This window comes from Cyprinodon tularosa, unplaced genomic scaffold (assembly GCF_016077235.1).
Source record: "Cyprinodon tularosa strain WSP-4 unplaced genomic scaffold, ASM1607723v1 ctg25, whole genome shotgun sequence".
NCBI classification, from domain to species: Eukaryota; Metazoa; Chordata; class Actinopteri; order Cyprinodontiformes; family Cyprinodontidae; genus Cyprinodon; species Cyprinodon tularosa.
In genome coordinates this window covers 1433881-1455083 of record NW_024038928.1, presented here as the reverse complement: position 1 = coordinate 1455083, position 21203 = coordinate 1433881, and the positions used below count along the sequence as shown (strand labels likewise).

Here is a 21203-nt window from a genome sequence, read left to right as displayed (position 1 = left end):
TCTACCCACCTCTAATCAGAAACAAATAGACTTAAAAGATTCTTTCCCAAAGCTGCAAAGCCGATCATCTCTCTGCTGGCAGTAGCTAAATATCCTTCCTAAAAATCCACTACACTTCCAGACCATTTCAGCACAACCTGCACTTTTTTTAAATACTACATACTATAGTCCATGAATATCTGTGCTTGTGTTACATTTTAAATCTACTCTAAGGATTGTAATCTTTTTTTTTTTTTACTATATGTGTAAATAACATTTGATTATGTATTACATGTGTATTTAGAGCTGCTGTCTCAGGAAACTGTCATTCTGTGGACAGCCACTGAATTTGAACACAGCATATGTCCTCCAGCAGTCTAAACCTATCGCAAAATAACCATGGAGATAGATCAGGATAACCTGAACCACTCTATTAGCTTTATAATAAGGAATGTATTGAGCCTAGTCTTAAAAGTAGACAGGATGTCTGTCTCTCAGACTAAAACTGCTAGTTGGTTCCACAGGAGAGGAGCCTGATAAATAAAAGATCTGCCTCCCATTCTACATTTAGAAATTCTAGGAACCACTGCAGATTGAGAGAAGTGAGTGTTTGGGACACCAGAAACAATCAGATCTCTAATATCAGATGGAGCTTGGCTTTTTAGGGCTTTATAGGTGAGAAGGAGGATTTTGAATTCTATTCTTGTCATGATTCCTGGCATGAGTGCTGGTTTGATTCAGGATTCAACACACCTGTCAGCTCTGCCCTGTTTCCACTCAGCCTGCATCAGATTTCCCCTCTTACCTAACTGTATAACCAGCTGTCAGACCAGTGACTAGTGTCAGATTATGACGAGTATTCCTGTAAACCTGCCTGGCTGCCTGACCCCTATCGGACCTGTCTTAGTGTCTTTTGGATCTCTGACCTGTATTCTGAGTTCTAGTTGCTGATTGTGGTGAATCTCTCCCAACCAGCGCCAGTTTCATTCCAATAAACTGTTTAAACGTCTCTTGCTCCGGTTGAATCTGGGTCTTCCATTATCTACTCATTATAATTCTGGATTTAACAGGAAACCATTAAAAGGAAGCTAACAATGGAGGAATATGTACTCATTTTAAAGTTTTTTTTTATCAGAACTATAGCTGCAAAGGGAAGAAATGTAAAAATCTTTGAATGCAAGTGTTTTATTAAAGACGTGAAGCTTTGGTCTCAGATAAGGAGAAGTCAATTTCCAGATGATGTTGCACAGATTTCATTGGTCTGAAGCTTTTTCCACACCTCCTGCACATGTAGGTACTCTGGTGTGGATATGTAGATGGGTTTTCAGAGAAGATTTACGACCAAAGCTTTTCCCACACTGATGGCAAACAAAAGGCTTTTCGCCGGTGTGGATGGACAGATGGTGATTCAAATCTCCTTTCAGGTGGAATTGCTTCTCACATATTTGGCAGACGAAAGGCTTTTCGCTGGTGTGGATGGACAGATGGCTATTCAAACACCTTTCAGGCGGAATTGCTTCCCACACTGATGGCAGACGAAAGGCTTTTCGCTGGTGTGGATGGACAGATGGCTATTCAAACACCTTTCAGGCGGAATTGCTTCCCACACTGATGGCAGACGAAAGGCTTTTCGCCACTGTGGATGGACAGATGGCGATTCAAACCACCTTTCAGGCGGAATTGCTTCCCACACTGATGGCAGACGAAAGGCTTTTCGCCACTGTGGATGGACAGATGCGTATCCAAATGTCCACTCTGCCTGAATCGTTTCCCACACTCATAGCAGAGGAAAGGCTTCTCGCCGGTGTGGATAAGCAGGTGTATTTTCAGACCGTAAGAGCTCTTAAAACCCTTTCCACACTGGTCACAGCGATGTGATTTCTCAGAGACATTAAGCTGATCCAGGTCTCTGTTTTCCACATGCTGCTGACCTTCACAAAGTTGTTCATCCACATTACTGATCTCCATCTGTAAGAGAACAAAAACGAAAAATCCATCAATTCTTTGGCACCACTGAATATAGTGTAAACCCCTTTTGATGCCTAATGTGGACCAAAATTATGGTTCTTCATAAGAAAAGCTTAAACTCAGAATGACTTACTGGAGCTTGAGACATTGCTTGGATGTGTATGTCAATGTTTTCTCTTTCCTTTTTTGACTATCCTGCTTAGAAAAGAACAGTTTAGTTATTGATTACCTTTTACATGATAAAGTCAACACATTATCTTCAAATTATAACTGTACCTGGAAAAAAATCGAAATCTAGATAAGTCATTTTTTCTTAGAATAAGTGCAATTATTCTCGGATTGAGGAGGTAAAGGATACATTTTGCCAATGGAACAAGACAATTTACATTTAAAATAAGAAAACACTATTGCATTCTCTTATTTCAAGTGCATATTATCTAATTATCTTATTTTAAGAGTAAAAATACTCTTAAAATAAGATAAAAAATAGTTTGCCAATTACATTGGCAAACTATCTCATTTACCTTCTCAAATTAAGGATAGATACACTTAATTTTCGAAATTTTTGCTTATTTCTAGATCGTTTTTCCAGTGATACCACTACACAAGAAGCAGTCAAATAAGTTATTACACAAATAAACATATCATGAAAACCAACAGTTAGTTGCTATTTATAATAAATGTTTTTAATTAGTTTAATTTCCTCTACCTTGTGGTTCTCTAATTAAATCTTTATAGCATCAGTCTCAAAAGAGAGTTTTCTTACCTTTAATGCTGTGAAGTTGACTGCTTGCCTGCTATCTGTCTTTCTGCAAATCAATGATCTACACTTTTAAAAAATGCTTCTTTTTTTTTACTGTAACCAAGGGTTAAAAACATTCTGAAAAGTCCAGTATTTATTCAAAAGAAAATAAAATAGATAGCATTACGTCACCTCATACATTCTGGATATCTCGCCTCATGACAGCACGCTGCCATTCTCTGCTGGCCTAAAATCAATCAGAAACACTAACATACATTCTCAACCTACACTTAATTTTTTTTTCTTTCCAGCTTTATTAATTTATTCGAAACAATTGATTATATTTAATTTTGTAGCGTTTCTCTTGATTACTGAGCTGCTTTCATTACATTTATGTGGTCTCTGTATTTTTTGTCCAATCAGATTTCAGCCTTACTGCGTTGCTATGTCAATCAAATCTGCCCAGGTTCTTCAGAATCAGCAGTACTGGCTGATGTTACCTAACATATTAGTGAGAAACATTTTCTTCAACCAATCATATTTCAGATTTGGGGGCAGCTAGATGGCCCACACATTTGTCAGCATTTTCTGTCCTCTGATTGGTCAGTTAGAGCAAAAATATTTACAGCCAAGTTAATTTAACGACAATCTGCATTTTAGATCTCATTAAAAGTTCTTCTGGCCTCAACGGCTGATCCTTAATGGAGAAACTAAGACTTCCTGCACAAAGACAGGAAGAAGGATTTTGTTTGTAAATAATCAGCACCTCTTGTGAGTTTGATATGTATTTTATTTTCACGCTTAAGCTCCATTTTATCTGTTAATTAGATGCATATTGAATTTGAACGGCTCCTGAAGGTTTAAATGCTTCAGAGCTGCGGTTATAAGGTAGAGGATTGCAGTTCCCCCGAACTGGACTTCTTGCCTCAATGATCTTAGCATTCTCGCTCATACTAATCTTTGTCTCGGTTATACCTGTGCTTGTTGCATTTCATATTTGAATAGTAATGGCTGTTTCTTTTATTAAATTGTGAAAGTGGTGATATTAACCCCTTGACACCCATCATTGCAAATTGACATCCAAATGTATATACATATCAGCTGTGCGGCTGCCATTAACACCTCTGTTTATAGATGTTGGGATTGGCCTGCTTTTCAGTGTAGTCCTGTTTCTCTGACCGTGGCTGGCTGGATGTTCTCTCCTCATCCTCTGACATGGGAGCTGGCTCAGAGCTCGTCTTCCTGGCTGTTTGTTTCCTGGACGGGGCCACCTTTTACAGTTACCTTTAGTATCTCTGCTTCTGTTTCCTTGAACCCCAGTCGGCTGCGGCAGATGGCTGCTCACACTGAGCCTGGTTCTTCTGGAGGTTTCTTCCTGTTAAAAGGGAGTTTTCCTCTCTACTGTCGCTACAAGCATGCTTAGTGTGAGGAATTGCCTTCAATTCAGTGAGTCGATGCAATCAACTGATTTTCCTTAGATAGAAAACTTTGAATCAATTCGACTGTATGATCTGGTGAACTGTAAAGTGCCTTGAGATGATATGAGCTGTGAACCGGCGCTATATAAATAAACTGGATTGAATAATGAATTGAACAAATCAAGTCCCTAACTAGCAGACCCTTTGAGGAAAGAGATCTTATTTTAAATAAACCACATTTAATCGTTTTAACTTTTTCCCCAATTGGAATTATATTAATTTTAAATAGATGATCATGATTTACTCCTTATAGTGCTAGCCTAGGCTAGCTACTCCTTACTACCAGAAGTAAAACATTTTGAAAGTGACAAGTGCAAAGTAGAGAAGTGCTGCAGAAGGTGCTATTTTTTATGTGTTTCTGGACAATTAGTTTTACTTGATACAGAGATATCACAGAAAGAAATTAGTCAATCAATCAAGTTTATTTGTATAGCCCTTTACAATAGCCAAATGGTACCCAAAGTGCTTTACAACAAAGCCATAAAACAATACATAACACATACAAAACATACAGATACAATTAAAAGTGCTGTAGTGGTGCAGCGCTGCAGGACATTAAAAGCCTTTCAGAGGTGTATAGAAAGGAGCACACAGAAAGATGACATCTAAGAGACAGTATTATCCTAGTCAGAATTAAATGCTAATTTAAAAAAGTGGGTTTTAAGCTTTTTTTTTTTTTTAAAAGGCTGAGGTCAGTAGTGGTGCGGATGTCAGGGGGTAGTTTGTTCCATAGTCTGGGAGCAGCGACGGCAAAAGAACGACCCGAGGAGCGTAAAGCTCTGCCTCAATTGCGAAAAGTTAAAAAGAAAAAAAGAACTTAATTCAGACGGAGATAGACTGAACAGCAACAACACTGTTCAACAGGCCAAACAGGAAGTGAACACGATACGTCTCACCGACAGCAGCAGTAGCAGCCTCCCATTACATTCAAGTCAGTTCATCTGTTCAGCCTTTGTTTAGCTCATGCCCATCTTATCACTTAAATTGCCGTCCTTCCATGCCATTCCATGTCAGGTTTGAGACCTTAGTTTTTACATTTTCTTGTACTTTATTAAATACTTCAGCTAAACTTTCTGTCTTCATCTGCCTGTCTACATATGAGTCTATCCAAACTCAACATTTCCTTACACAATAACTATATTAAAACTTCCATAACCAAAGCCATCAATGTGTACTTAGCAATGAGAGTTGGCAAAAACAGTAAAGAAGGAGATCAGAAATATTTAGCACTTTTAATGCAGCTTCAAAACTATTTTGAAGACCTCATGACGGAATGAAAGAGGATATTATGAAACTAAGTCTGATTAGTTGGATTTGCAGACCCATAATTCCTTCCTTCCAAGTTCTCTAATAGATGTCCATCAGCATCCTGAAAATGAAAAGAATATGCCCGAAATCATTAAAAATGTTTTTGCTGGCAGAATCTGGCAATCACAAAATTTCATTTCAATCACAATAAAACAGAATTAGCATCAGTAAGTACACTAGCACCAGTAAGGTAAATAATGACTTTAACATGATAGGTAGCATTTTTAATTGGTTTACCTGACATGAGGCTAGGTTCTGAAGCTCATGGTTTCTGGTTTCTGTTGGTGCTGTAACATATACATGAAGGTAAGGAATTAATGTATGTGTATATATATATATATATATATATATATATATATATATATATATATATATATATATATATATATATATATATATATATATATATATATATATATATAATATGTGTGTGTGTGTTAAAATGTAAGTGTCTTTCTCTGTATGTACCTCTTTTTATGAAAAAATAAAGACATCCAGCACCAAGCACCACAAAAACCACGAAGAGACCGATTAAGATGTAATGATTCCTACCTGTTAATCAGAAAAAAATAAATGTAAAGTTTAAAATAAAGATATAAAGGTTAAAATATTTATCATGATGTAATACATTTAAAATGAGCTTAATGGAAAACAAAGAACTTGAAGCCCATTTCTAAAGAAGCTCATCAATCATGTGAAATTATTTAATATTTTAATGTTAGAGTACTTTAAAGAGTTAAAAATGCTGGTAATTAGAAATATATTCAGAGAAACACATCTATGTTATTATTATTTTTTCCCAGAATATTTTTTCCCAGCATATATTATGCTATTAATTTCCCAGCATATATCACCTGCAGAAGTAGTTGAGGAATGACATGGATGCCATACTGAGCTTAGAGGTGTCATCTCCAAACTTACAGGGTTTTGTGCCCGACAGCTGTAGTTTGAAATATCCTCCCTCTGGATCTCTATCTGCAAAGTGAGGATGGAGGTATTTGGGTTGCTGATGTTGCTGATAATGATGTCTCCATAGTACCAGGTCAGGTTTAGGTCAGGTCCATTCTTCACAGAACACTTTGCAGCACAAAACCTGCGGGCTGGTTGGGGCACCTTGATGATGTTGGGCGTAGAGACAGGATCTACAGAGAAAGATGATTTTCAGCTGTAATTTGAGAGTTATAGTGAATATCTATGAGTGACTAAACATCTGATACCACAATGTGCAGAAAAGAGAAGGAGCATAAGGTTCAGACAAATAATTAGATGAAAGTAGAGATTAAGAAGCCATTTTAGAATATATATATTCATGAAATATAAGAAATTATTAACATTTATTCCCAGCTGGGGAAATGGATAAAAAACTGGTATCCTTGTTCCTCAGGAAGAAAACACATTGATGTTCTGGAAAGAAATGTCTTAATTTTGCTTCTTTTGGTTTGTTTCTTTCTTTGCCATATAAACTAAAAAACTGCTAAACTGTTAGTAAAAATGAAAACAGAAGAAATCTGCAGTTGTGCAATATTGACATCAAGAAAATCAGTCATGAAATTATTGTTTCATTCATTTAATTTATAAAATCTATCATTTTTACAATAGTGTTGGTATTTCCTAGATTAGTGGTCTTAAACTCAAACCCATGAGGTCTGATGTCCTGCAACTTTTGAATGTGTTTGTTTCGACACACCTGAACCCAATATGAGCTCGTTAGCAGGGCGTGACTGATTCTAGCAGGACAGTTTAGGCTCCGTTCACACTGCAGCCTGAAGTGAACCAAATCCGATTTTTTTGCCCATATTTGACCCGTATCTGATCTTTTCATGGCTGTCTGAACAACAGAGATCCGTTTTTTTCCAATGCGACCCAGGCCATTTGGCTATGTGGTCCTAAATCCGATACAAATCTGATCTTTTCAAATGCAACCTGTGTCTGAACGGCCAGGTCGCATTCATCCGACCTGAACGTCATTAATACCTGACGAAAGTCACCATTCTGCTTCTTGCTACGCAGAAGTGGCAAAAAAATAACCACCATGGCGTACGATGATGCGGAGTGCAGTATTTATTGTTTCAGTTTATCCATCTAGAAAAGATTAAGGTTTTAAGATTTGGAAAGATTGCTATATGCGCTCAGGCACTACCTTCCATATTTACTTCCGTAAACACAGAGCACGCTGGCTTGTGACGTCATTGCGTCCTCCACTGCGCATGCAGAACACTTAAGCCAGGGGTGTCAAACTGGTTCCAGAAAGGGCCGTTTGGCTGCAGGTTTTCTTTCCAACCAAGCAATAGCACACCAGACTCCAGTCATCTCATCAAGGGAGTCCAATCTGAACATGATGACTTTTTGACATGAATGGAGTCTGGTGTGCTATTGCTTGGTTGGAAAGAAAACCTGCAGCCACACGGCCCTTTCTGGAACCAGTTTGACACCTGTGACTTAAGCTGTATGACTGCAGTATACACAGGAGATCACACACAAGTCGCATATATTTGGAAATGTGAACGGTAAAGCAAAAAAATCGGATTTGCCAATTCACAATGAACCAAAGTTTACACTGTATGTTGTATTGAACTTACAGTAAAGCCTTAGGAGATGCAGTACATTAATGCTTAAAAAACACTTACCATAAACTTTGACCTGATGTTTTAGACTAATTTGATGACACTGATTCAATTTAATTTCGGAGCAGTAAAATCCACTTTGGTTGTTAGTTACTTGAATAATGGTCAGATCTAAGTTGGTTTTATTGAGAAAGAAATTGTTGAAGCCATCTCCATATCTGACAACAGAGTTCTGAAAACTGGCGATCTCTTTTCCATTAAAACCTGAACCGTTCGTCCAGTTGGCAGAATGGCCCATCTCAGTTGTTTGCAGTCCAGACTTCAGAGTTACATCGTGTCCCAGCTGACAACTATAAGTTAAAGGGTCACTTCCTGTAAAAGTCAGAAATATGATGTTATCAACTTTTATTGTGAGAAATATACCAACATATATACAACAGATGTAAAGGTTAAAGATGGTAAGAAACTGCTCTGAGGATCAACCATCACAACTCTTGCATTTTCATTTAGTTATGCAGAAAGCCAGCAGCAGCAGCAGAGTCAGGAAGCCAATCTCAGACTAGAAAAGCAGGAAAGCTGAGCTTTGGGTCCTCAGTCCAACAAGCTGGTAGAACTAGGGAAATAGGCTTGAATTGGTAGGTTGTGCACAGATATAACAGTCAAGCAAATAGAGCAACATGCAGTCTGAGAATCAATGGGAAATTCAAGAGGCTGCATTCAGGGGGCCGAAGCACATTCCTGTAGAGAACAGGAGCCGGGAGAGAATACCAAGAGTGGGCAAGGTGGAACAGGGAAGTCCAAGAGGCGGAAACTGAGATCAGGCAGGAAGGCAAGGAAATAATGCTGGACATCACCCACACAATGACTTTTGATAATCTGGTAATGCTTGCCAGCAAGAGAGTAATAATAAAGCCAGGGTCACAGGTGGGATGAATGAGGTGTGATTAGGATGCAGCAGAGGAGGTAAAAACGGAAACAAAGATTGAATTGCTGCAATGCATAGAGCAGCAAGAACAGACAGGAAAACTCAAGACAATAACTTTATTTTTTGCTCATCAGAATGTTTGTATTTTTAATTTCCTTACCTGTCACAGACAGGCTGACATTATGACGGAAGTGTCCTCTGTCTGTTGAAATAAAGCCCTCAAATGTTCCGCTGTCATTGAGATTGAGTTTTGAAATCGTGATTGATGCATTTTTTACATTAGTTTGCAGCCGGTCTTCAAATCTGGTTCCTTTAAATTTAATTATTCCTCCTTCCACACGAATAATTTCTTCAGTTTCATTGTTTTGTGTAAAGTTCCAATGGTAGGAAGATACATGTCCAGTAGTTTTAGCATGAAATGTAGCAGTCTGACCCTCCTGCTTAGAAACAGCAGATGCTTGACAACAGAGAAAACCTGCAGAAAAAAAAACAAAAACAAATGTAGTGTATTTTGAAAAACATTGTTGGAAGTTGTTTCCGAAAGGAAGGTCCTCCATTAAACTGTGGCTGTCTCAGATATCACCAACAACAAACAAACAAATGTAAACAAGAATAAACACAACTTCCTCCAATTTGTTGCACAAACTGTCTACTGCAAATAATCAACCCTGTTATCCAGGTTAGAAGTGTTACTTGAATGAAGCTGAGGTCTGTTTACTGCATGTCAGCTCTAAACATCTCCAGATCCTACATAAGGAAGTGAATGTCTGCAGGTTTATGCTGTATAATCAGTTATATGACAAGTAAATTACTAACTTTAGAGTCTTGTCAGGATAAAGAAGAAGCAAAAGATGAAACAAAAAATTTTTATTTTAAAAATACCATCTAAATAAAGTAATACTTACTTAGCATAAAAAACGTAACCAGCTTCATTTCTTCAGCTCCCTGTAAATCAAACATATTGTTACTACTCTTAAACTTTAGGAGTTTATCCCAACCAATAAGTACCAATGGCGTTTCCACACTAATTCCTCTTTTATTGGAATTCCAAAATGATACAGGGTCACATTGTCTATAATTTCCCCTTTTTTTTAATTATTTTTTTTAAGTGTGATTTCAACATGAAAATGTTTAAACTATGTGGTTTGAATAATTAATGTTTTTACCCTCCATTTCATGAATGATGAAAGTTCATTTTATCTTATCTTCTAAATATAAAGTTTTCACTAAAGCTGTTGCACACTGGCAAGGCTGTAAAAAGTAGTGTTGCGCCAATGCCATTTTTTTGCCCCGATACCGATGCCCGATACCTGGCTGTGCAGTATCGGCCGATACCGATACCATAATAATGTAAAAATAATTGCCATCATGGCTTTGTCAAGCTGCTGCCTACCTTCGTAAAGCAGGAAAAAATCTAATACAAAGTGAATCCAGTAGAACTTTTTATTGCCTACCAGGAGTGGGTGACAATAGTTGAATAAACTTATGGCTCTCAAAATAGTATCGGTGCCCTATTTGTTGGTACTCGTCGAAATCGATACCACCATTTTAGGGCAGTATCGGGCCCCGTCCGATACTGGTATCGTTATGGGTGCAACACTAGTAAAACGTATTGTTGGATGTTTAGAAAAATGGCACATATTGTAGCTCAGACTGTAACTTGTTTTTATTAAAACCTTTACAGTTCTTTTGCACAAGTTCAATATAGATTGCCGTAATCTCATCTTTGCAAAAACAAATAAAGTGCTGACAGAATAATTACCACTGATCTCCATTTATTTAATTGAAGTAGCAGAGTTTAATATTTTTTTCCTGCAACAATTATTATCATTCATAGTAATAGTTTATACGTTTTTGCTCATCCTGTCTTATAAAGTAGTCAGAAATTTAAAAAAATGGTTTAAGTTCAGGGGCGGGGCTAGATGGGGGGCCAGAGGTGGCCATGGCCACCCTCAGCCAATCATTGGCCTCCCCTGTAGCCACCCCTACCATTTTCCCCCGTCTAATGCAGATGGTGGCAGCAGTAATACCCTCAAGTGGAATATTCAAAACATTTTAATTTTTCATATAGTAACAATTACTTGACAACAAAAACACTGTGGTTAATTTTGCACAGCAATAAACTAACTTAAAAGATGATAAGTACACAATTCAAGCTCTTTTCAGAACTACAGCAGCAGCCATTCTAAACGGCCCTACCCAGTCAAACACCAGCCCAATGTTCCTCCTTCTGTCCTGGGCATACTTTTTTTTTTTTTTTTTTTACTTTCTCTGAATTACAGGCTCTGACCAGGAAATTGCACTTTTCTTTACATCTTAATGTCCACAAATCATGACAGAAATAATATTTTATTACAATGATTGATGTTTGAAAAGGAATTGTAGGCGACCAGCCAAGGACCCATCAGGGAAAGTGGGGAAATTTTGAATGGCTACTACTGTAGATTTTGTGTTATATGGGGTAAAGAGAAAATTATGTGTCTCTGCAACTAATCTAGGAGTCTTCAGCCAAATCATAGAAAAATAACTATTTTAATAAAAAAAGTACTGAATAATTAATTTATGTAGATATTAGTACTTGTAAATATCAATTTTATCCAGAATGCTTATTGATAAGTAGGTAAGTAATGACAATGAAAAAGATGTTTGCTATACCTTTTATTTAGACAGATGTTAAAATATATGCGTTTTTTGTTAGCAAAGGCTTTAGGAAAGTATAGTTTGCTTTATTTAGAAAATATGGATCTTTTGCTCATTAATTTTCCTGTTGGAACAGTATAGATTGACCCTGAGGTTCTGGCGCCTATCCGCTTTCGACCACCCCCTGAGGGTACATTGGCTAATGCCTGTGTCATGAAAAGGTGTTTGTATGGAGGACCCAAATGCAGAGACCAGTTGGCAGAGGTGAATTAAAGTTGGTTTATTAAAGTTCACAGGTCCAGGGGCAGGAATCAAAGTCCAACAGAAAACTACAAACGCACCTGAACCAAGGAGACATCAGGGGTTAACCAAAACTAGGAGCCAGGGAGGTACACAGACAGAAGTTAGACGAGGATCCAGCAAACAGGAACTGAAGAGGGAGGGCTTTTAAAGGGGACAGAGACAAAGAGAGAGCTAACGAGGGGATTGAAAACAGGTGAAGACAGAACAGAAAAACAGAGCAAGGGAGGACACAAGAGGGCAGCAGAGGACAACAAATGGAAAACCAAGAAAAACAGGAACAAACAGACCAAGACTCTGACAGCCTGGCCATTCTTATAAAACTTTTCTGGCCATGCCTCTGTTTAAGTTAAAATATCTGTTTTCTGTTTGACTTTGCATCTTTGCATGTTTAGACTAGTTAGTTTAATGCCAAGGATGGGTTTGGATTAGTGTTGCGCCGATGCCATTTTTTGGCCCTGATACCTGGTTGTGCAGTATTGGCCGATACCAACAACATACCGATACCATCTGTTTGAAATTGATGTGTGTGTATATATGAAGAACTGTAAACTACTTGGATGTAAAATAATTGCCATCATGGCTTTATCAAGCTGCTGCCTACCTTTGTGAAGCAGGAAAAAGACTAATACAAAGTGATTTTATTGCCCGCCTGGAATGGGTGACAATAGTTGAAGAAACTTTTAACTCTCAAAATGGTATTGTTGCCCTATATGTCAGTACTCGCCGATACTGATACCAATGTTTTGGTGCTGGAACGGGGTCCCACCCGATAATGGTATCAGTGCAAGACTAGTTTGGATACAATATAGCTAGTCCACTCATGCAACGTTGTACGGTCAAATAGTCCACAAATGAAGAAAGAAAGAAACAGAAACAGGGAATAATGAAGACTTTTACAGAACTCAGAATTATTTTGTAAAATTATCTTAGCTTTGCGCCCATTCTTCCACACAAACTATTGTCAAATTTAAAGAATTCTGAGGTTCCTTTCGATGGAGCCATATGATCACATATTTAAAAATGGGTTTTCTCACAAGCCAAGGTACTGAGTGGACCAGTCCAGCTATTTTACTTTCTGTTTCATAAACCAATGCGTGTGGGACTACTTTCTTCCATGGAAAGCCTCACTGGAGGGGCATGATGATAGTTAGTTTGAGAAATAATGTGTTTACTATTATGCAAGTTTCTCCACATGATCATACCTGTTCTCTGAGATTGTGGTATGAATTTCATAAGTCTGGGACAATAAATATGAAAATAAGGAGGAGAGTGAATCTTTGGCAGGTTCCAGGTTCTACGTTTGAATGTGCTATATGCCCATATAATGTGCTATATGCATTATAGCACATTATATGGACATATAGCACTTTATATAGCTGCATATAGCAGCTATATGCCTATATAATGTGCTATATGCCTACATGGTGTACATCAGTGCCACATCTTTTAAAGTGAAGACAGATTGTTAATTATTGATCAAACACATGCCTGTTTATCTGATGTACTGATATAACAGTGAAATGGAGTTTTATAGTTTTAATGCTTGATTTTATTTAAGGAGCAATTTATTTTGTATTTTGATCATTAGATTCTGGATGATCTAAGACAACACTGATGTGTAGTATCATATATCATCATCTCTTATTCCTCTTCACATGCCAGGATTTTACATCATGGGAATGAAAGTAACCGTCAGTGACAGTAAACACTAACAAGTCGTCACTAACATAAGTTTCAATAGCAATCTTTAAACATTTCGGTCAGGGTTTTTTAACATATTTCTTCAACTCAACAAAATTTCTTAGCACCTGATTTACCCACAGTTTCTGCTTCCTCTTCCTTGGTTCTTGCTTCCTCTTCTTGAAGATTATTCTCCTTATAGACCAATGGATATTTGCATTATCTATGGAAAAATACATATCTTGGAAGAACTAGAAAGCAGAAGCAGCCAACTGGGAGCTCAGACAAACAGAAAGAAAAACTTCTTCATGCTTCGAAGTGATTTAGACCCCTGAGCTTAAAGCAAAGAGCAAAGTCCCTTAAAACAAAGCTAAGAAAAGCTTCTCTTGGTAACGTGTAAAAATGTAATTACGCTTGGTATGATAATTAGACATAAAAGCAATTTTGTTTTCCCATCTGAAAAAATATAGCAATGAACCATAAGAAATTTCCATAGACCAAACTGATAACAATCATGTTTATAAAAAAAGATGTCTTACTATATAACAGACAGACAGTCCTAAATTCAATTAGCTTCAGTTACAAAATATTTGATAAAAATGTTTTACAAATGGATTGAAATATGTGATTATTTTAATTTTCCAAACTGAGAAATTCTCTTACATAAGATATTTGTTTTTCTTACTGATCAGTTTGCTTATTAAATATTATAAATTCATTAAAAATAAAAGCAGTTTTGGATTTGAATAGACGTACCTGTATCTTCTTCTTCTTACTGCCTTCCTCATGTCAGTCGCTCTGATCTTAAGGCTGAAATCTAAACAGAAAGCAGAAGTTCATTTTCATTTTTCACTGTAGTGACGCTTTTTTCCGTCTCTGAGTCCTGTCCCTCCTCTGATGGCGACTCCCCAGACTTCCACTGTCTGGACTCTTCTACATCCGTAACCATCGTTGCCCCATCCATCATTATTCACCTGCATCAATCCCCACCAGCTGCCTTCTCAGCCTCTATATATACACTCCCCTCTTCCTGGAAATCCAACATCTTAATACAACCATCATACTTCATTCAACAAGTTATTACCTTTCTTCTTCAGTTTCCTCCTGAAACTGAACCCTTAAAAAAAGATTTATTTAACATAATGATTAACTGTAACTGATTAATACATAAATGCTGATAATGCTTGTTATATTGCGAACATGCTTGGTGTGAGTGATTGCTGTAGAGTCAATGACACAAAGAAAGTAAATGTCTACTTTTGCCAGATAATCATCCAGTCAGTAACTGGATGCAATCAGCTGGCTTTCCTTGGATAGAAAACTTTTACCTGACTGGATGATCTCATTATTTGTCTATGAGAGGACGTGTTGTAAATTGGTTAAAAAAAGAATCAAAAAACATTAATTAGGTGTTTTTTTTTTTCTTGTTATGCCCCTTTTCCAGCGGTTTCCATTTGTCCTTGCTCTACTTCACCCCATCAAGAGTTTTGTTTGGTAGTAAATTCACCGGCATGTTATGTGCAGAGAATATCCTGCTGAGTTTCTCAGAAATTCCAAATACAATTGAAATTACAATAAATTTTGTTTGTCTCTCTCTTTTCTCCTCTGCGGTAGATGCAGCATTGTTCTTCCTGATAATTTCTTTGGTTTACTTAATAGATACTTACTTAACTGTAGGATAACCATATAATTGGAGGCATTTTCTGAAAGGTTTGAGCTCTTAGGATGTTTCCTCTGCAACTGGGGAAACATTGACAGACCTCACACCTAGAGTCCTAATGATAGAAAGTTTGTATTCCAGATGTAAGATAATGTAAATATTGGTCTGTATGTGTTTGTCTCTGGTAAACATCAGTATTACACTGAAAAAAACTATCTAAAAATGTGTAAAAATGTCTTAAATTAAGTGTATTAACACTTAATTTGAGCAGATAAATAAGATGATTTGCCAATGGAGTATTTTTATTCTTAAAATAAGGTAATTAGATATTATGCACTTGATATAAGACAATGCAATTGTTTTTTCTTATTTTAAATGTAAATTGTCTTGTACTATTGGCAAAGTGTCGCACACATTAGTAATTCAAGAAAAAATGCACTTATTTTAAGTAAAAATGACTTATTTAGATTTAATTGTTTGCAGTGTAATACTTGTCCTCTATGTGAAGCCTCAGAACTGCGTTTTTCACATTATTCTCGCATCGTCCTAGTTAAACTTGATTTCTTTTCCACTGAGTTGATTTCATTGGTGAATACCACAACTTCCTCCTATTCTAGTCTGGTGGTGATTGGTGCACAGCTCTATCCCTCTCTTCACTCTAGTGTCTAAGATGCACAGGCAACAGCTGGAAGATTTGGGTACAAAGTAAATCGTTGACCAATAGTGTGGGATGTCCTGGTGCCAAGTGCAATCTATAACCTGCACAGAAGTCCAGTAATGAAACACAATGAACTATAATAAGGAACTCTGAAGAAGCTGCCCTCCAGAGACCAGACTATGCATGGCAGTGAGCAAAACAATTTTTAGCCAGTATCGCTCCACTTCCTGAACAAGCTGTCACTTATGATCCACTCTCTTTGTGCCCCTATTTCATTCCCAAATCTCTGTTATGTACAATATTAACGTGATAACTCTATATCCTGACAGAATAACTATCCTAATTCAATAAACTGCCTGGGAAAACATTTGTTTCGACACATAACAGGCAGGTATTATTAGGGTTTAACAGACTCATATATCATCAATAAAAATAATCCTATAGATCAGTTGCTCAGTACTTGAGTAGCCTTTTTAACAACTACTTTCACTGTTACTTGAGTATTTTCTTTAAAAACGACTTTTCACTGTTACTTGAGTAAAAATATGATGAAGTAGTGCTACTCTTACTTAAGTGCAACTCTACCCACCTCTGATCAGAAACAAATAGACTTAAGAAAAGATTCCTTCCCAGAGCTGCAAAGCCGATCATCTCTCTGCTGGCAGTAGCTAAACATCCTTCCTAAAAATCCACTACACTTCCAGACCATTTCAGCACAAGCTGCACTTTGTTTAAATACTACATACTATCAGTGTTGGGAAAGTTCTCTTTCTACGTGAACTAGTTCAAAGTTCAGCTCAATTATTTTAAAATGAACTAGTTCAGTTCATAGTTCATAATTAAAAATGTTGAACTAAGTTCACAGTTCCAAAAAATGAACTAGTTCATAGTTCTTTTTTTTTTTTTTTCATATATTGCTCAATTACTCCATAGCCTACTGTAGAACCACAGACAGCAATTATTTTATCAGTTGTAACTCTGAAACTGTGCGTCAGATTTCATCTTCATATCCAGTTTTGAATCCTTATCCAACCAGGGTTTACATTAGCATTGAGGGGACAGCATTTCCCCATTGTTACTTTAACGCTTTGTTGCTGTCCATTCACTTCACACTAGTAGCAGCTGCAGCTTTCACCCCTACAGTATATTCTCAAAAACATCAGGAAAAATGTGCTGCTTGAATGGTCTTTTTTATGAGGAATTATTAAAAGAAAAACAGGAAAGTAGTCTTTAAGGTGCAAATGTTGTTTTAATTGTAATATTTTTTTCAATTTGAAATTCCATTTCAGTACATACTAAAAAGGAATACTGGAAAATTATACCAGGCAGGTTTAACAAACAAGTTACATGAATAGTAAATCCCTCAAGAACATTTTACTAACACAAACTGAGGGACCAGGCTGAGGTAGGAATTTAAGGTTACTGAAGTGCGGATTTTTTTACTGAAAGCCGGCGGGCAAAGTTTGCAGAGAAATGTAAGATTGTTGCCATCATCCTCACCGACCACCTGGTCATAAAACTGTTATAGGTGATCATACTGCTGCTTTGTCGCCTCAACGGTCGCCTCCATGCTGCTGTGGCTTCCACGCTGCATTTTGTTTTGATGACGCACGCGACTGTAGGCTACGACGCTGGTAGCTGGTGTTGCCAGATTGGGTGTTTTTCCCGCTACATATTAAGGCCTGTTTACAGTGTGATTTAGCCGGGGTTTCGCCTGGAGGGCTCTATAGAAATCTGGCAACCTATTGAATGGAGCTGAACTGAGAGAGCGTGCCGTTCACAGACACCAGAATGAACAAGTTCACAATAACGTTCATCAGGCAGTAATGCAGTACGTTCAGTTCACGTTCGCCCAAAATATGAACGAGTTCATGAACTTTCGTTCAATGAACGCGTTCAGGCACAACACTGCATACTATAGTCCATGAATATCTGTCCTTGTGTTACATTTTAAGTCTACTCTAAGGATTTTAGTCGGTTTTTTTTACTATATGTGTAAATAACTTTTTAATAATGTATTACATGTGTATTTAGAGCTGCTGTCTCAGGAAACTGCCATTCTGTGGACAGCCACCGAATTTGAACACAGCATATGTCCTCCAGCAGCCCAAGCCTGTTGCAAAATAACCATGGAGACAGCTCAGGATAACCTGAGCCACTCTATTAGCTTTATAATAAGGAATGTATTGAGCCTAGTCTTAAAAGTAGACAGGATGTCTGTCTCTCAGACTAAAACTGCTAGTTGGTTCCACAGGAGAGGAGCCTGATAAATAAAAGATCTGCCTCCAATTCTACATTTAGAAATTCTAGGAACCACTGCAGATTGAGAGAGAAGTGAGTGTTTGGAACACCAGAAACAATCAGATCTCTAATATTAGATGGAGCTTGTTTGATTTTGAATTCTATTCTTGTCATGATTCCTGGCATGAGTGCTGGTTTGATTCAGGATTCAACACACCTGTCAGCTCTGTAGTTTCCACTTAGCCTCCATCAGATTTCCCCTCTTACCTAACTGTATAACCAGCTGTCAGACCAGTGACTAGTGTCAGATTATTACGAGTATTCCTGTAAACCTGCCTGACCTCTATCGGACCTGTCTTAGTGTCTTTTGGATCTCTGACCTGTATTCTGAGTTCTAATTGCTGATTGTGGTGAATCTCTCCCAACCAGCGCCAGTTTCATTCCAATAAACTGTTTAAACGTCTCTTGCTCCGTTTGAATCTGGGTCTTCCATTACCTGGTCATTGTAATTCTGGATTTAACAGGAAGCCATTAAAAGGAAGCTAAAAATAGAGGAATATGTACTCATTTTAAAGTTTTTTATCAGAACTATAGCTGCAAAGGGAAGAAATATAAAAATCTTTGAATGCAAGTGAATTTTATTAAAGAGCTTATTAAACTTTGGTCTCAGATAAGGAAAAGCATGAGAACTAAATAGAAAGTGAAGCCTCTGCTATGGTAGGATTTTCTTCTCTTGTGTGAATTTCCAGATGATATTGCACAGATTTCAATGGTCTGAAGCTTTTTCCACACCTCCTGCACATGTAGGGACTCTGGTGTGGATATGTAGATGTCTTTTCAGAGAAGATCTACAACGAAAGCTTTTCCCACACTGATGGCAGACGAAAGGCTTTTCGCCGGTGTGGGTTGACAGATGCTGATTCAAAATTCCTTTCAGGCGGAATTGCTTCCCACATGTATGGCAGATGAAAGGCTTTTCGCCAGTGTGGATGGACAGATGACGATTCAAATCTCGTTTCAGGCGGAATTGCTTCTCACATATTTGGCAGACGAAAGGCTTTTCGCTGGTGTGGATGGACAGATGGTGATTCAAATCTCGTTTCAGGCGGAATTGCTTCCCACACTGATGGCAGACGAAAGGCTTTTCGCCACTGTGGATGGACAGATGCGTATCCAAATGTCCACTCTGCCTGAATCGTTTCCCACACTCATAGCAGAGGAAAGGCTTCTCGCCGGTGTGGATAAGCAGGTGTATTTTCAGACCGTAAGAGCTCTTAAAACCCTTTCCACACTGGTCACAGCGATGTGATTTCTCAGAGACATTAAGCTGATCCAGGTCTCTGTTTTCCACATGCTGCTGACCTTCACAAAGTTGTTCATCCACATTACTGATCTCCATCTGTAAGAGAACAAAAACGAAAAATCCATCAATTATTTGGCACCACTGAATATAGTGTAAACCCCTTTTGATGCCTAATGTGGACCAAAATTATGGTTCTTCATAAGAAAAGCTTCAACTCAGAATGACTTACTGGAGCTTGAGACATTGCTTGGATGTGTATGTCAGTGTTTTCTCTTTCCTTTTTTGACTATCCTGCTTAGAAAAGAACAGTTTAGTTATTGATTACCTTTACATGATAAAGTCAACACATTATCTTCAAATTATAACTGTACCTGGTAAAAAATCGAAATCTAGATAAGTCATTTTTTCTTAGAATAAGTGCAATTATTCTCGGATTGAGGAGGTAAAGGATACATTTTGCCAATGGAACAAGACAATTTACATTTAAAATAAGAAAACACTATTGCATTCTCTTATTTCAAGTGCATATTATCTAATTATCTTATTTTAAGAGTAAAAATACTCATTACATTGGCAAACTATCTCATTTACCTTCTCAAATTAAGGATAGATACACTTAATTTACGAAATTTTTGCTTATTTCTAGATCGTTTTTCCAGTGATACCACTACACAAGAAGCAGTCAAACAGTTAGTTGCTATTTATAATAAATAAATAAATTATTACCTTGTGGTTCCCTAATTAAATCTTTATAGCATCAGCCTCAAAAGAGAGAGTTTTCTTACCTTTAACGCTGTAAAGTTGACTGCTTGCCTGCTATCTGTCTTTCTGCAAATCAATGATCTACACTTTTAAAAAATGCTTCTTTTTTTTTACTGTAACCAAGGGTTAAAAACATTCTGAAAAGTCCAGTATTTATTCAAAAGAAAATAAAATAGATAGCATTACGTCACCTTATACATTCTGGATATCCCACCTCATGACAGCGCGCTGACATTACAGAAGAGATAAACAACTGCATAGTAACGACCAGTGGTGGGCTGTGATGGCCTTCAAAGCCTTCTCTGCTGGCCTAAAATCAATCAGAAACACTAACATACATTCTCAACCTAAACTTTAATTTTCTTCTTTCAAGCTCTATTAATTTATTCGAAACAATTAATTCTCTTAATTTTGTAGCGTTTCTCTTGATTACTGAGCTGCTTTCATTACATTTATGTGGTCTCTGTATTTTTTGTCCAATCAGATTTCAGCCTTACTGCGTTGCTATGTCAATCAAATCTGCCCAGGTTCTTCAGAATCAGCAGTACTGGCTGATGTTACCTAACATATTAGTGAGAAACATTTTCTTCAACCAATCATATTTCAGATTTGGGGGCAGCTAGATGGCCCACACATTTGTCAGCATTTTCTGTCCTCTGATTGGTCAGTTAGAGCAAAATATTTACAGCCAAGTTAAGCTAACGACAATCTGCATTTTAGATTTGATGTCGTTAAAAGTTCTTCTGGCCTCAATGGCTGATCCTTAATGGAGAAACTAAGACTTCCTGCACAAAGACAGGAAGAAGGATTTTGTTTGTAAATAATCAGCACCTCTTGTGAGTTTGATATGTATTTTATTTTCACGCTTAAGCTCCATTTTATCTGTTAATTAGATGCATATTGAATTTGAACGGCTCCTGAAGGTTTAAATGCTTCAGAGCTGTGGTTATAAGGTAGAGGATTGCGGTTCTCTTAACTGGACTTCTTGCCTC

General features: G+C 37.3%; 3 protein-coding genes across 3 annotated transcripts; all 3 read right to left on the bottom strand.

The window, feature by feature from the left end:
- Positions 1-1554: 1554 nt before the first annotated feature.
- On the bottom strand, positions 1555-2147 carry LOC119785489 (protein krueppel-like). The gene is made up of 2 exons (XM_038288192.1): positions 2081-2147; positions 1555-1947 (listed from the first exon to the last, which is right to left on the bottom strand). Exons 1-2 carry the CDS (start codon positions 2093-2095, stop codon positions 1555-1557), a joined length of 408 nt encoding a protein of 135 aa, XP_038144120.1. The 5' UTR covers positions 2096-2147.
- A 2611-nt stretch (positions 2148-4758) lies between these two features.
- Positions 4759-14348, bottom strand: LOC119785482. The gene is made up of 8 exons (XM_038288181.1): positions 14344-14348; positions 13725-13782; positions 9870-9909; positions 9125-9439; positions 8103-8411; positions 6330-6617; positions 5713-5762; positions 4759-5536 (listed from the first exon to the last, which is right to left on the bottom strand). Exons 3-8 carry the CDS (start codon positions 9895-9897, stop codon positions 5462-5464), a joined length of 1065 nt encoding a protein of 354 aa, XP_038144109.1. The 5' UTR covers positions 9898-9909; positions 13725-13782; positions 14344-14348; the 3' UTR covers positions 4759-5461.
- Positions 14349-18778: 4430 nt separating this feature from the next.
- Positions 18779-19761, bottom strand: LOC119785483 (oocyte zinc finger protein XlCOF15-like). Its single transcript, XM_038288182.1, has 2 exons — positions 19679-19761; positions 18779-19545 (listed from the first exon to the last, which is right to left on the bottom strand). The coding sequence occupies exons 1-2, from the start codon at positions 19691-19693 to the stop codon at positions 18913-18915; spliced, it is 648 nt and encodes a 215-aa protein (XP_038144110.1). The 5' UTR covers positions 19694-19761; the 3' UTR covers positions 18779-18912.
- Positions 19762-21203: the final 1442 nt, after the last annotated feature.